This window comes from Suillus paluster (assembly GCF_016628075.1).
Source record: "Suillus paluster strain FC165 chromosome Unknown EDB91scaffold_26, whole genome shotgun sequence".
Taxonomy (NCBI): domain Eukaryota; kingdom Fungi; phylum Basidiomycota; class Agaricomycetes; order Boletales; family Suillaceae; genus Suillus; species Suillus paluster.
In genome coordinates, this window is record NW_024537586.1 from 176,830 (window position 1) to 192,146 (window position 15,317).

Here is a 15,317-nt window from a genome sequence, read left to right on the forward strand (position 1 = left end):
CTCTATCGACTGACACCACCCTCGCACGTACTACCAACCCCGAGTCAATATTGATCAATTTACCCATTCATAGAGTACATAATACCATCATTGTGCAATACGATTTTGATTCTTATTTTCTTGCTACGTAGCACGAATTTGAAGGCGGCTGCCAGCACCGCACCGCGCGACACTTGATGCCAACTCTTCTCTCTCTAGATTGCAGGCCCTTGACTGGCATGTTGTCTACTTATGGTAGTCTTCCCAGCACTATTGGACTGATATCACTCTGGTTGCGTGCACAACACATACTCGCCGGACCTTCCGTGTGGGCAAGAAACACTGGAAGCAAGGTAATTTATGATTGCACTAGTAGGCATACTAAACGAAACTCAAGACGTCACTTTTCGAGTCTTTCGATAACTGGCATATTCTACCTCTAATCCCATCAAATCCAAAAATGCGCGATGTAGGTCCCCCTCGATCTCTGACACTGTTGATGGCCAAACCTTAGGATCAGCATCATCTACGGAGACCGCTAAATTTTTATTGTGCAGCGGCCAAGCTTGTAATAGACCTCTACCGCAACCTTGGATGCAATGGAGGTGGATCCTGTACCAATAACCAGCAGGCAACCTCTGATATTTCGGTACGAAAAGAATATCGTCATCAGTAGTAAGCTCAAGGCGAACGACATGAATTGCTCCACTTCGTGTGTCGTACGGTTTCGCTTGTGTGTAGACGAGCAGTGTTAAAGACCTTTCAGTCATCTAGTGTGCAACTGATTCGCGGAGACAGACGACGTCCACAAGCCCGACGCGTGGAAAAACTCCTGAATGTGTGTTTTGAAGAGTGAGGGCTCCTTGATCTATATCTTCATCTGAAGGCAGCTGAAAAGCATTGACGAAGGACGACCAGTAACCATAAACTCGTACCGCCCTCATCACGAGGACATGGCTAGAGCAAACGAGCAGTATGTGGCGAAGGATGCAAGGATTTGATGGCTAAGGATGAACGTGAATGTTGGTTGATATGCATTAAAACTTTTCTTGACTGACCTGATTGACTTTATGTTTGCTCGCGGAAACGTTTGGCATACACAAACGCCGGCGACATTTGATGTCGACGACATAAACGGGTGGGTGATCGTCCGGACAATACCTCGGTGCGACTACGAAACAGCAGTTTGTCCAGGAGACGGACCAAGTAAACAAGGTGGCCTGCAATATTTATATGTGGTGCTCCAGACATACCGATCCTGGCTAGCTTGCTGGAAGGACCTGTAGACCTACTATATACACAATTACTGATTAGCGTACAAAGGCGTGCTCACTACTAGTGGATCATACCCTCCGAACATGAATAATGTCCTGCACTGAGAGGAAGGTGAAGATGTACTGTAGGATTTCTGCAGGTAATAGATGCACTACGCGACCTTCAAGTTGACCTGTTGCGATCAGTCTCGTCACCAGGTACATAACCTGAGACCAAACTTCCTGGAATAGCGCCAACATCAACGAGTAGTACGTCGTAGTCCTGTCCTATAAGTTAGGAGCACTTGAAGCCATTGAATGAGCGAGTCCAAGCTATGATTGTTTAGGAGTCGTTACTGAGTGGCGCAGAGAAAACAATGACGGAAGCGTGATTTCAGCTGAGTCATCTTATCTCGAGACACACCAGATCATGACGTTCTGGCCGTAGGTAGTGCTAGAACGGGCGGTACTCACCTCCTATGCCCTCGGAAAATCGGCTTGCTCAAACCCGTCAGAGAATCATGGCAACGCCGTGGAAAATAACGGACAGAACACTTTAGTCTCTTCATCTCGCCCACCTTCCGCGATTGGCATACCCAACTTTGGACCTAAATACTTTCAACGGCTTCAATATTAAGCATGTTACGCTTAGAATTGGAGAGTCAGCTGTTGCTGTACGTACGCGGTTACGGTGGCATCGGCTGTCAAACAAACTTTTATTGTATGCAGCTCTCTGGATTGTAGGTTTCCCTGTGCATTTTGACTGGCGTGTTGGCTGGGTCTTCCAAACACCGATTGCAGATCTGCGCATTGGACACTTCCAATAAATCGCAAGTTGCTTGACGGCGTTAACAGCAAATTCAATGCTGTTCAATGAGATGTTTTTAACTTCTCAAAAGTCTTCATGGGATCGAACAAGGACCGAATTATCAGAACTTCAGCAGATGCATTCAATGCCATATTGCAACATTTGCAAAACTGTTATGCAATACGGCTGCACAACTAATGTCAGCGGAGATCTGAATGAATCAATGTGAACGTACATCTTAAAAGCGTATGTTTACCTGTGTTTACTAATACATACCACGTACAGCCACAGGCGCGTCCCTTTCAAGCGACTGCGTTTCTCCGTGTCGAGCTCGCTATGGCTGACCATATATCAATGCGCGTCAATGCTGCCCGTCTTTCCGGCATAACTGGCAGGACAGTTCGTCTCCCCTGCAAAGTCCTCCGAGTCAGCTCATTGTTATTCACGTCTGCCAGGTTCGCGTCTGACCCCCCTTGCCTTGATCCAGCTTTCAGATGACATCGCCATCGTCCAAGCGAGCGATGGTGGCCAGGTAGAGATCCAAAGGAAGGTCAGAGCTCATCACAATCTCGCTTATTAACGTTCACAATTGTCGACGTAGAACGTGGACGTGACTGCGACCTACGTCGAGATTATTGGGAGCGTGGTGAATGAGTCCACGATAAAAGCCGCGGCGGCAATCCCATTGGATTCAGAAGGCGAGCTAGGTATGGATGTCTTAACAGATGGTACTACCTTGCTCGTTCTCATTCTAGTTATGCAGATATGCAACTGGTCAACGAAGTGATCGAGCTCACGTTTGAACCGAGGTTCGACAAGCTCTTCCCTCGGTACTAGGTGACAGAGCCCAGCTTGCACACGCGTTAATCTATCAGCATAGTTCCATTTGTTGTTCTTGTATTCTACTGTGCATCGCACTACATATCATGCCTTGCGCTCTTTTCCTAGTTCACGGCATTATTCGCATCTACGAGGATCATCGTCGCTGCGTTTTCTCCCAATACCACTACTTACCGTTATCGACTGACACCACCCTCGTACGCGCAATCACCAGCCCCCGAAGCAATATCATTTTGATTCTTGTTTTCTTCTGGTTCTAACTATGTGTCACAAACAAACCTGCTATTCGCGGTCATCACAAAAAGAATCGCGACACCCAATGCCATCTCTACTGTCTGTGTTGTAAGTTTCTCTATGCCCTTGACTGGTGTGTTGTCCATTCAACAACAAAATTGTAGGGTCTTCCAAGCATAATTGGACTAATTTCAGGTATGCGCATTGAACTCCGCTTGCGTGCACAACAAGTGCGCCCGCGCCCTTTCCCATGGCAAATTCGAAGTTTATTTTTGCCCTCTCTGCTCAGACTGGCCGATCCTGATAATGTCGAACTTACACAAGGGGAACATATTGTCATATGACAAGCCTGTAGCCCAGACTCGCCGAACCTTCAGTATGGGCAAGAAACTTTGGAAGCGAGGTAAATCATCTTACAATGCCTGCATTAGGCATACTAACCGAAGCTCAAGACCTTGACACTGTTTCAGTCTCCCCGATGACTGGCAGATTCTACCTCTAAACCCACCAAAACCAAAAATGCCCGACGCTAGGTTTCCCTAGATCTCTGAAAATTGTGAATGGTCAAACCTCGGGATCAGCATCATCTACGGAAATCGCTAAATGTTTATTGGGAGCCTGTCATGTTTGTAATAGACCTCTACCGCAACCTTGGATGCAATGGAGGTGGATCTTGTACAAACAATCAACCTACTGCTCCCAACGTTCCGGTGTGAGTATATGGCCATCACTGGTAAGCTCAAGGTGAATGACATCGATTGCCCCACTTCTCGCCTCGTGCAATCTTGTGACACTCCCATAAACAAGTGCGCCCCGCATCCTTCCCCATTCGAGCCGTTTTCACCTGTCGCATTCCGCTCACGAGCCTTCCACATCCAAACGCAGAATTGGTTGAATTTTTCTACCCTCTTTGCTCAGACCTGTCTCGTCTGCTGTACAGTGACCAACGCCAACCTCAAGGAAAACTGTTTGATATTGACTCGCCATGGTAACTGAACACTAGTGCTCAAGAAAACTTACTCTAGCTCTCACTGGAGATCCCCGGAGGGTTACTAGCTACGAACCTCCGAGTCATCTACGTCGAAATGTCCCAACCCCGGAGCCTCGCTGTCATACGAAGTCAATAGATATGCAGTTAGTCGGCAGGCTCTCCAAGTTCACTTGTATGGCACTCACCTGGGTACGTCTGAGATTCTAAGCAATATCTCTCATTGGAAATATGCATCTTATGTCTGTACCCTTGACGATCGCACTCCAGCGTCGAATACATTTTGCATAATACAACACGTATAGCAAGTACTGCTCCTAGCTTAACACTTCACTGACAGGGAAAAACTTGAATTCCAACTGAATCGACTTTAGCAGACACCCGATCGAATTCGTAGCCTATCGGAAATTTGTACACAGCGTAAATGGGATTGTAGCTTGGGATCTATTGTGCGGATTTATTACGTCCTCCCTTCAATACCCTCGGGCGCGCAGACCACCACCAGGCACATGCGGAGAGGCAGACCTCGGAACAGGAGAGGGGTGTCTGTCAAAGCCAGGCAACGCCAATGTTGCGGGCCTCCTCTCCGGTGTGGGCAGTTCAGCAATCCCATTGTCGAGATCTTTGTGCAGACTTCCAATGAAGATCTTGATCATGTAATCCGTGTTGAATGCGCCATTAGCAGGGTCGAAGGGAGTGGCATCGACGATGTCCTGAAGAGTCATGAGTGACACCGTACAAGAGAAATCATGAACGAGACGCACCCGAATTCTGTAGCGCTCAGAAAGCTCGTCATCTAACACTGAGAGTGCCCTTGCGGCATCTTGGTCTGTGCCGATCTGCACGAATTGAATCCCGAATTTATCGAGAGGAATATGCTGCCTGTCGAGGCGGCTGGCGGCCTCGATGATGCATCGCACTAGTTCGTCGCCATCCGCTATAGTGATATCCGCGTATGTCAGATATGCGAGCACGTTATGAAAATATCACCTTACTGGCGGCTCCATCCGTGATAACAATGATAGAAATCGGTTCGTGAATTGAGTTCGGGTGCTCAATAAGTGGCAAGTACATCTCAATGAGCTGTTCGAGTCTCGCTCCCGTCGGCGTGTCCTCGCCTAAATAATGGACGTGATTTAGTTATATAAAGTTCGACAAATGGGACACATACCAGTGGGACCGAACTGGTCAAACAGTTTCTGGACTTCATGTCGAGACTAATTCAAACAATAAGCTAAACGAATGGGACCTGAGAATGATATCCCGTACCCTCATATTTTCGGCAAACGTATTCTGGTGCATGAAATGAAGATCAATCCCTTTGGATCCATATTGTATGGCGAGGTCGACGATGCCAGCTAGAGCCTCCCGCACTTGGTTCCAAGAATTACCTTCGGTCATCTAGGTATAAAGAGCATAAATGTCATGGATCAAACTATCGAGAATAGCATCCTCACTGAGATGGAATCATCGATAAGGATGACGGTCTTGTACTCACTATCAAGAACATAGTCAGAATTTTAATAACAAAGAGAGGTGAACACATACGCCACGCGCCGCAGCTCTTCCTCTTGCAGTAGAAGAGAGGGAATAAAGCGAGGTATGTCATTCACGTGGAGAGTGGTCTGAAGGAATGATGTGGACTCCCGAGTCTCGTGCGACCACGAACTGTTTGTTGTAGTAGCGCGCCTAAGCTCCTGTCTTCCTTGTTGCTGACGAGCAAGGACGACGGTGCCCGGAACTAAACTTCCCGTCGCATCCTGAGATGCTAGACCCCAGCGCAGCTGAGACGCGCAGACCAAAACCTCGTATTTTTCAATCTGGGATCACGACGCAGGTTCGTCAAGAACGAAAGTAGAACAGTGCGAAAACCAGTGGAACACATACCAAGTGCTCCTTGCCGACGAAGCTGATCAGGGCACCTGAGGTATGGTGACCAACCTTTCCAAGATCTGTATAATTGTCTATTGGAGTGGCCGCACTTGATGCTAACGGCACTTACGGAGACCTCCCTGTGAACCGAATGTGAGTATCACTGATCGGGATTCCACAGTGGTAAACATTACCTCTAAATAAGCACGTGCAATGAAGAACGTGTGTCCATTGCGGTCTTCACCAAAAGGTACAGCGTTCGGCGGAATGGTTTTATCCTCTACCAATACCTTTGGGACCATTAAGTGATCACTATAACCTCGATCGACATCACTCTTACCCATACAAGCGGCACTGGAGAGCCATTCCTCTTGAAATTAGCGGTGCTTTCTCTAGCTTCTTCAAGCCAGCTACTCTTGTGTCTGGTGGGGGTGATGGGCGGATCATTGTTGAATTCTGGCAAGGGAACCGGGTATGCCACGGGAGATCGTCCAAATTCATGTGCTGGCTTAGCGTACGGAGAAGTGTCGTACTGTGGTCGTGGGGGCTGGTATGGACGTTGCTGATAAGGTGCTGGACGAGCTTCTGGCATTAAAGTGCTGAAACCAGCAGAGTTGGAGTGCATGGTGCTACTCGAAATCGCTGTCCTCGAAGTGTGATATTGATTCGGGGGGGAGCTACGCATCGTGAAATATTGGTTTGTTAAACTGGAGTTGGATTCCTGACGGATCGTCTTTATACCATGACTTCCAGGCATCAGGCATTGGCGCCCAATCCATCGATATGAGCTGCGCCACAGATTTCAACAGAAAGTTCCATGATTCTTGGAGTAGCGCAAGCACAATCATAGTTGATCAACACAGGGCGCAATTTGCCACTGTATAGAGGACCAGAGGTTTGCCTAGGCTTTCACCTATCCCGGAAAGCTAGCTAGTCAGTAAGACATGATTTGGAAACGTTGATCCAATCGCCACAGAAATCTGTACCGCACGGCCCAACACGTTGCCTCATTTCGGAAGCAGATGGATAACCCTACTCACTGTGGTCCAACGAAGTTGATCAGGGACCAACAAAGTGGAAAGCCCACTTAGCATCAGGATGCTTTCCCACTCATCAAGGTCTTCGTGGATGAATCGATAACGGGTTCGTGGTATTTGGAAGGCTGTCTTCCTGTTTCGCATACGTACACAGGAACGTTTAGATCACTCGACTCGTTATTTCACCAGTCGGAAGGAAGAAGGAAGTGACAGTCGCGATGGGTGGGGTGCGTAAGTAATACCTGTCTTTCAATTTACCACGACCTGAATCAAACTCTACTGAGCGGAGGCAACAACTTGTTAGGTCCGGCAGTGACCGGCTGTCCCGGGTCATGACACATTATATTAATTGTTGTATTAGGCAAGTCAAAGACAGTATCAAGCGCTCGTTCAATGGGTCCGCCAGAGATGGTGTCAGTTTCGACACTCCCAGAGGGCCAGAACGAGGTCACTGGTCATACAATTACACATTGCGAAACATTTTTGTACACGACCTATCGATGGAAAGCAGGCTTTCGCCAATATACGACACGAATATTTTGGCAATTGAATAGCGAGACGGACTCGAATGATCACCTCAACCCTGCAAGTAGTAATTCATTCGGCACAGGACCTCCATTGTCAAGAACCTTGTTAACACCACCGAGAAGAATCTTCAGCATGTACTCGGTATTGAATGCGCCTTGTTGAGGATCGTAAGGTGTGGTATCCACGATATCCTGTCGACAAGTAATACAAGTAATATAAGTACGTGTCAGCCAGCTAGGAAGCAACACAAAACAGACCCTGATCTTGTACTGCTTCGCTAGGTGGTCATCTAGACCGCGCAATGCGGAAGCAGCCTCCTCGTCCGTGCCAATCTGTACAAACTGGATGCCAAACATCTCCTCTGGAACTTGACTTCTTTCCAGGCGGTGGGCTGCGCTGACGATGACCTCAGGGAGAGCATACTGATCGGCTGATTCACAGAACGTCATCGGCACAACAGGCAAAGGCACATCTGGTGTTACTTACTTGCGACACCATCGGTAATGACAATAATGTCGATGGGGTTGTGTTGAGGGAACTTGCGCTCCACGAGAGGGAGGTAGAAATTAATAAGCTCCTCCAGTTTCGCAGCAGTTGGCGTCTCTGGACCTGTATCTCGGTGTCAATTCTGTCCTCGTCGTATCGTCAAGGCTGGAGCTAACCGTTAGGCTGCATTTGATTGAAAATCTGTTGAACCTCGTGGCTCGTCTAGAGAGATAGTCAATTATGGTGCACCGCTACAAGTTGTGCGTTGCCAGACAGACCTTTATGTTTTGATGGAAACGTTTGTGATGCAAGAAGTGTAGATCGATTCCTTGAGAGCCATACTGATACGCAAGGTCAGCGATTCCCGCCAGAGCCTCACGAACAAGGGTCCAAGATTGTTCTTCGGCCATCTGAATGAAGTGAATCAGAACCTCCAAGTGCTATAGCAATGAAATGAACACCAACAGAAATGGAATCATCGATCAGAATCACGGTTTTGTAGTCGCTACCAAGGATCGTGAGTTGCGCAACAAGTAGTTGAAAAGAATCCATACGCAAGTTTCTTCAGACCATCATTTACCTTTGCAAGATTGGGAATAAACCTTGGAATATCGTTGACACACAGCGTGGTTTCAATGAGACTCGAAGTCTCGCGAGAGTTGTGGACACTTTTAGTCTCTCGGAAACTGGTCGCCTCCCGGACATTACCATGTCCAGTTTGGGCGAAGCCACCAGCTTGAGCAGTCCATGCTGCCGACCCGCGTTGGGACTGGTGCTGGTGCTGTTGATGTTGTTGTGCAAGTACGACCGTGCCCTGACTCAAAGATCCTACTGATTCGTAGGTGGACAAGCCCCAACGAAGTTGAGAAGCGCACACAAGTACTTCATACTTGTGGATCTGAAAACATGTAATATTAATACGAACAAGAGCAATCCTCAATGTGGTGGACGTACTTGGTGCTCTCGTCCGCCGTAACTAATAAGGGCATGCTGAAGGTGAGTGCCTACTTTTCCGAGATCTAAAACCAACTTAGCACAGTGTGTTAATTACGGACAGAATATACTTACAGAGCCCACCCTGAAAAATATGGCACGGTCAGTGATGTGATACTCGGGGGAGAGATAATCCTACCTCGAGCAGGGCACGAGCAATGTACAGCGATAACCCGTTCTTGTCTTCACCAAAGGGAACAGCATTCGGCGGGATGATGTTGTCCTCAACCAAAACCTTGTGTACTCATAAGCGAAGTTCAGCGAAGAGGAACCATCATGCTTCTCACCCAAACGAGAGGAATGGGGAGAACCATGCAGTTTGAAGTTGTCGGTGCTTTCACGAGCAGCCTCGAGCCAGGAAGTCTTTGTAATCACCGTATGATGAGTCTCAGTAGTGCTGACACTGGCTGTGATAGAGGACCCCCCAACGAGTGGAGACGAAGAACGGAATTCAGCCGCGAGTTTACGTTGGCTAAGAGAGGGCGAGCGAGTTGGTGGACTCGATAAGTGGTTTCCCCCCATCGGCCCTGGGCTGTTATGCGATCCAGTGACGTTGAAACTGTTGTTTCGATGCATGATATGTAGCTCGTTCGGTCTACCACTGCGAACAGAGACTCGCTTTATGAATACGCATAAGTAGCGCCCGGGCCTAATATCGATGTCGATTATCCCCTGATGCTGCAGAGTTAGGTTTCTTCGATGTTATCGATTGGTTGCTGGAGAGCCACGGCGCTAGCTTGGATCTATGCTGATCAGCGCTAGCACAAAATCAGAACTCGTCCAAACATGAAAGGCTGTCGCAGGTCCCTGGAACTCCTTGCTGCTCGGCGGCTGTACCCAAACGAAGGGAAAGATGAAACTAAGTCATGCGTTTTCCCCTTGCTTAGCGCGAAGCCACAACAGAAGATGATCACCGCGTTCCATGCGTGCAGCATCAAGGCAACAAACACGAGGTAAGTAGAAGGTATGTTACTGATGGCATGAGGAGTACATCGAGATAGGGAAAAAAAGATAACTCACCAACTGGGACATGTCATGGAATCCCGTAGAATGCTGAGCGATCATCACATCTCACCAAGTACGCCACTCTGGGAGGATGGCAAAAGATGTCGTTGAGCTTCATGGACTACTAGTACAGGTAGCAATGCAGAGCCGAAAGAATAGAAGCTCGACTACTCAGCCGCCACCCGCACTGAAGTTGGGGCCGAAGGAACTGGGTTTATCGATTTTATCACAGAAGCCTAACTTTCCGGGTGGGGTACGGCACCGATGAGATTATGCCTCAAGTTGGAAACTGACTGCGGCCACGGACAACGAGGCGTCAATGAGGTTGAGAAGATGTGCTAAATAAACGCTCACGGAAACCGTGGCTGACGTGATCAACATTCAAATAGGCAAACACCGTGATGTTGCAGTTCAACTGTTGATGACCTGGAATCTTTTCGGTGAGATATTCTACCTTAGATTCTCGACAAACTAGCGCTGAGTCATTCTGCCCACCAGTTGAGATAGGTGTGATTGTTCGATGGCATGGATGATAGCTTATCGCAGTCTTCCAGGTGATGCGTGAACATCATGATCAGTACCACCTACAATATTAATGTGTGTAATATGAATCACACTTGCGGCGTGAAACGACACTAGTGCTAAAACTGATACATTGTCATTATGCATAGTCGATGCAAGGGTTAGGGCTGAGATGTGAGACTTGATAAGGTGTCAGTTATTATAGTACTTTCGGGAATTAACAAACAACGGTCACCTTTCACTAGCTTCTGAATCTGACTTGGAATCGGCCTTGCAATCCACATTAGTATCCTCAACGTGGTACAGTAGAACTCAGTCTACGGGCTCGTCGCAGTCTTATGCTGTTTAATGAAACAGGTGTTTCAGCTTGGCCTGGGTAAAATCAAGCAGCGACGATGAAATAACTTAAACCTGATGATGGTGGTGACTTTGGAATCGGAGAAATAGTTGATCACGTTCCCGTACAATCCCCGCGGAAGCCGGAAAGAGCCGCGCAATCTACTATGCTTACTGCCTTGTGCTCAGCAATCCATTGAATTCGCCGCCATGACTCAAGTGTTTACTGGTGACGGAGTTTCCGAAAGCTGGCGCTATAACTTTTACCATCTTCCGATTGGTCTTAGTAGACTGCTCAAAGAAGATGGACTAACTAGTAAGTACTATGTACATAAGCTTTTCATCACTCATGATCACAGACTCGTCATACATTCATGGTCCGACACCAACATGAACAACATCAACGAATTAGATTATCAGACATTATTGGTATCGTAATTGTTTATGCCTGATCGGCCGATCTTGGCCGTGCTTGTCGCAACAGTTCGCGCTCCACGCAGGGCTACAAATTACTTCATATCCAGAGTGGATGAATGGCACGTAGCCCACCAAAGTTATCACCCATAATACACGGATCCATTTCGTCTGTTATGCCTGGGCCCTGACAAGCTCCGGGCTGACTGCATGGCATCGGACGTCAGTTCATGGTGGGCTGTTCACGTGTTCGTGTTCAATAGTAATGCTCAACCTCTGCCACGCTCTCACTTTTTCATGCTCAACCATGTTCATTGGTGACCCTAGTGAATTACGGAACTCGCACAGTGCTGATGTCATTTGCAGCTCGCTAGACCACCCCCTTTGTTACGGTGTCACCACGCCCGACCTTGTATAATCGTTCCTGCTAATGCCGCTTTCTGACGGGCCTTTGGTCGACCGGCGGCCACTTGCCACAAGAACCCTTCAGGACGTCCCTGTAGTTTAGGCTTCTCTGTGTTGGTGGCTCAAGGCATCCATCAGGTGATCGTGCATATCGGAGTGCGAACGTTCGATCAGTCCATGCCTACGTTAAACGTCATACCACACTCTCCACGCACCATTATTTTTCCTTGGGACGAAGGCGGGTCTTCCCCAAACCATATAATAGAAGTTCGTCGAGTAAGTGGTGATGCTCAGTAGCGGATAAGTATTCCCGCGGCTAGTCGGTCACCCAGGCGGAGATGTTGCGGAGCATTGATCTTGATCTATACTTGGACTGAATTGGCCTCATTTCCGGGCGTCAATGGGCGCTGCAAGCCTTCGACACGCTTACGGGCATCGTGAACATGTACAGATGCCCGTAACTACTCAAACTTTCGCAAAGTTTCAGAATCAGATTTTTACATACTTCTTATGTACTTAGTCACTAGTTTCGAGTAAGGCTTGCGTCCCGAAGCCGAACTTCACGAGTGCTTACCCGTCACGCACCATGATCTGCCTCCTCGGAAATTCAAATCTCCAGGCTGTTGTTGTATGTGTGCGTATGTAACAGGGAATCGATCTCAGAGACCCTGTGCGCCGCCGTTGTCAAACGTGTAACGTTTAAAGACATCGATCTAGTAAAGATAGTTGAATATGCCAAACTGAATCCGATATCGATGTTCCTTGCAACGAGATAAGATTTACGTGATCCGAAGGGAACCGGCTCGGCGTGAAATGACGCATCTGGGGCAAATTGATCGCGGGATGGTCGTATAGTAGATTTCCGACCTCAACACCTTTATTTCGTATGCTATTATATTACATGCGGGATACAATGATGGATCCACTGCTGCCACAGTTTCGCTTAGCAGTCAATATATAATAACCTCACACAGCCAACTGGTCCCAGCATCCCCATCTCTTCGAAGAGAACCAACCTAGTACTTGTTCGTCGGTACGGCTCGGAATCCTAGATCTCCTTTTGGGACATCGCTACACCACTGGGTGCCCTTTACAAGACTTGGTGCCAATGTGCCTCCACGAAATGTGAGTGTTGATTCCAAGGTCGTCACCGCTCGCATTTCTAATGCGTCTCGTTATGCTTAGCGTTGGTGACTATTGGACAGGGTGTGGCGTAGGTTTCATCCTTGAGTTGAAGCCAACTAGGCACTAACACTAATGGCAACGTTGTGGAAATGTCCACAGCACTTCCATGGACGATATTTTACAGGAGTCACCTCCGACTGCGGCTCCCCACGGTGTAAGACGAGCACATCTCACATGCACAAGACAGCGCGAAATTGTGGGTGTCCCTCGGTACGCCTCTTCCTCGCATTCCCCTATCCATAGAAATTTACGTATTCGTAGGTGGTTACGGAAGACCGACGGGTGCAGAATTTGTACCGAACACCTCATCCTGACTGTGTACGACCGTCACGGTGAATCCTGACCGAATACTGTATTTCATGTTGGATATGGCCCATGATGTACCCAGCTAACTTCCGAATGTCCGGAACACCTATAGCCCTATTTCCTTCCCTGTATCTGTATCTTACTTGTCTTGTAGCTTCCCACCAATTGGATATCGTCGCAGTCATTCATAACAACTATGCATCCACAGATATAGTTCACAGCGAAAGTCAACAGCACAAAGGCGCGGCACCAAACACAGGCGGTTGTTCGTCAGGAAGGCCGCGAATTAAGATTGACCGGCTATGCGGCAGGATCTCAGTCAGGTGGCAGAAAAAACATGACATCATATCGTTACACACCGGAGGTCCAGCTGAGACCGAAGGACTTCCTTTCATTCCCACAAATGAGCGTCTGGAAGGCAGAGCGATATTGAAATATCGGGAGAAAAATTCGTCCAGCCAACTGAAAAATTCATCCTTGTCTTCCTGCGACAAATTTGCCCAATCTATGTGATCCACTTGATCTGTTGATCCTGTCTGCGATGGGTAAGTGCTCTTAGGGCGTGTGGGTGGAGGAGGCATATGGCTGTGCGATGGTAACAAATGAGCATCGGACCGTGAGCCGCGAAGCCACGGGAGGAGGGGGTGAAGTAACTGGACGTGTTCGCAGCAGAGGAGGCGTTGGAGGAACCATTACCCGTCGACCCTACTGGGGCAGATGGAGGTGCGCGCTTCCAGTTAGGATCCCAGTTCGTTTTTGAGGAGGGAACACTAGAATATTTATCCCTTGTGTTCACCATCTTTGTGACGCTCGCATCTTTGGCTTTCTCTGCCTTCTGCTTGAGCTCCGCAACTATCACGCCAATGAGCTCTAACAAGCTGGTCAACGTCAGGCCTCTCACAGTTTACCATGGTGCCTCTGAGAGAGATTAAGCTGCGCGTTGGTAAAATGAAATATGATTAATGCGCACTGGAGTTGTCAAGCACTATATGTAGCTGTGCCGAGTGTTGGACCTTGGTGATGAGGGTAACGCTTGGGCCTGGCGCTAACCCGTGTGTCACGGCAAGCTGATAACCCCTTTTTGGAAGTCTCATTGCGAATACAAGGGCTTTGAACGTTGAACGTTTTAATATTCATACATATTCGGATTTATTTCCAATTTATTTCCAGAGGAGATTCTGGGAGGCGATTTGAAGGTGATAAATGTGATGGTACACTACAGTATGTTGTCTATCTGTGTTAACACGAAGCACTCTGGAAAGCGGTGCCGCAGAGTTACTGATAATAATAAAAAGTCGAACACTGGCAATAAAAAAACGAAGGTCTGGTCGACTAGAAGCACAATAGACTCGTGAGGGTGAAGCCCCACGTCACCGTCTTATCAGAAAAAAGGTGGTTACTAACACGATAACGAGAACCAAAAGTGCAACCATGGCGTATAAACAGCGCCTCGCCCATTTCAGTTCTGAAACACGCATCTCCGCAAGCAGCTTTTGCTTCTCCTCTTCAGATTTTGCAGTCTCCCATTCAGGAGTAGGTCGAAGTGGAGAGAAGATTATAGCAACTCCGACTATCCAAAACACTGGAAAGACTGAGCAAAGTCAGTAATATCCCGCATGTATTTGACAACAGACTTACAGAAGCCATAGACAAACAAATAGCGAGCGAGCGTTATGGGCTCCTTATCCGCACCCGGACATGGACAAGCAGCGTATACTGGGAGTTTCTCAAACTCCCCTTCATGCAAGTAGGGCGGAGGAGCATGTCGTTCGAGAGCTCTGGTTCGGTGCGGTTTGGCTCCGAAGAACTGTACAAGCATGTCATCCTGGAGCTGCATGGATGAATAGTGCGCTTCAGGAGGATGCGTGAGTTTCTCGGCGCATGTTGCTTGGGATGAACTGGAAGCAGTGTCTGATAGCGTCCTTGGCAGGTGCAGTTCGATTGGCAGGTTGGAAGGATAACATGATGATTCAGATTTGTCTGAGAACCACATTTTGCTGGAAGAATTGATGAAGCACCTGGATAATGGGCGGGGGGTATGTATTGTCAATTTGTGGTGCAGAGATTCTAGGTGAAATTGGTGGGCGGATGAACGACACGATTCCACCCCATCCCCAGTGTTCGCA

General features: G+C 48.1%; 6 protein-coding genes across 6 annotated transcripts; 3 read left to right on the plus strand and 3 right to left on the minus strand.

Moving 5' to 3' along the window:
• The first annotated feature begins 2,334 nt into the window (after positions 1 to 2,334).
• On the plus strand, positions 2,335 to 3,282 carry EDB91DRAFT_360502 (replication factor A protein 3). The gene is made up of 5 exons (XM_041326996.1): positions 2,335 to 2,466; positions 2,528 to 2,590; positions 2,642 to 2,747; positions 2,804 to 3,222; positions 3,279 to 3,282. Exons 1-4 carry the CDS (start codon positions 2,377 to 2,379, stop codon positions 2,875 to 2,877), a joined length of 333 nt encoding a protein of 110 aa, XP_041177122.1. The 5' UTR covers positions 2,335 to 2,376; the 3' UTR covers positions 2,878 to 3,222; positions 3,279 to 3,282.
• A 1,293-nt stretch (positions 3,283 to 4,575) lies between these two features.
• On the minus strand, positions 4,576 to 6,599 carry EDB91DRAFT_1248481 (uncharacterized protein; the record flags this gene model as incomplete). Its single annotated transcript, XM_041322944.1, has 11 exons — positions 4,576 to 4,815; positions 4,867 to 5,039; positions 5,098 to 5,220; positions 5,274 to 5,319; positions 5,372 to 5,503; positions 5,560 to 5,599; positions 5,651 to 5,922; positions 5,990 to 6,054; positions 6,105 to 6,114; positions 6,169 to 6,264; positions 6,315 to 6,599. 11 exons carry the CDS (start codon positions 6,597 to 6,599, stop codon positions 4,576 to 4,578), a joined length of 1,482 nt encoding a protein of 493 aa, XP_041177123.1.
• Positions 6,600 to 7,140: 541 nt separating this feature from the next.
• On the minus strand, positions 7,141 to 10,020 carry EDB91DRAFT_1282963 (uncharacterized protein). The gene is made up of 11 exons (XM_041324758.1): positions 9,306 to 10,020; positions 9,158 to 9,261; positions 9,094 to 9,103; positions 8,980 to 9,044; positions 8,580 to 8,923; positions 8,491 to 8,530; positions 8,304 to 8,435; positions 8,202 to 8,247; positions 8,026 to 8,148; positions 7,797 to 7,969; positions 7,141 to 7,730 (listed from the first exon to the last, which is right to left on the minus strand). The coding sequence occupies exons 1-11, from the start codon at positions 9,592 to 9,594 to the stop codon at positions 7,584 to 7,586; spliced, it is 1,473 nt and encodes a 490-aa protein (XP_041177124.1). The 5' UTR covers positions 9,595 to 10,020; the 3' UTR covers positions 7,141 to 7,583.
• Positions 10,021 to 12,808: 2,788 nt separating this feature from the next.
• On the plus strand, positions 12,809 to 13,221 carry EDB91DRAFT_1053386 (uncharacterized protein; the record flags this gene model as incomplete). Its single annotated transcript, XM_041313747.1, has 4 exons — positions 12,809 to 12,825; positions 12,886 to 12,913; positions 12,985 to 13,095; positions 13,147 to 13,221. The coding sequence occupies 4 exons, from the start codon at positions 12,809 to 12,811 to the stop codon at positions 13,219 to 13,221; spliced, it is 231 nt and encodes a 76-aa protein (XP_041177125.1).
• Positions 13,024 to 13,631, plus strand: EDB91DRAFT_360769 (uncharacterized protein). Its single transcript, XM_041326997.1, has 3 exons — positions 13,024 to 13,081; positions 13,147 to 13,503; positions 13,551 to 13,631. The coding sequence occupies exons 2-3, from the start codon at positions 13,261 to 13,263 to the stop codon at positions 13,563 to 13,565; spliced, it is 258 nt and encodes an 85-aa protein (XP_041177126.1). The 5' UTR covers positions 13,024 to 13,081; positions 13,147 to 13,260; the 3' UTR covers positions 13,566 to 13,631.
• Positions 13,632 to 14,561: 930 nt separating this feature from the next.
• EDB91DRAFT_1053427 (uncharacterized protein) lies at positions 14,562 to 15,010 on the minus strand (the record flags this gene model as incomplete). Its single annotated transcript, XM_041313753.1, has 2 exons — positions 14,562 to 14,782; positions 14,830 to 15,010. 2 exons carry the CDS (start codon positions 15,008 to 15,010, stop codon positions 14,562 to 14,564), a joined length of 402 nt encoding a protein of 133 aa, XP_041177127.1.
• Positions 15,011 to 15,317: the final 307 nt, after the last annotated feature.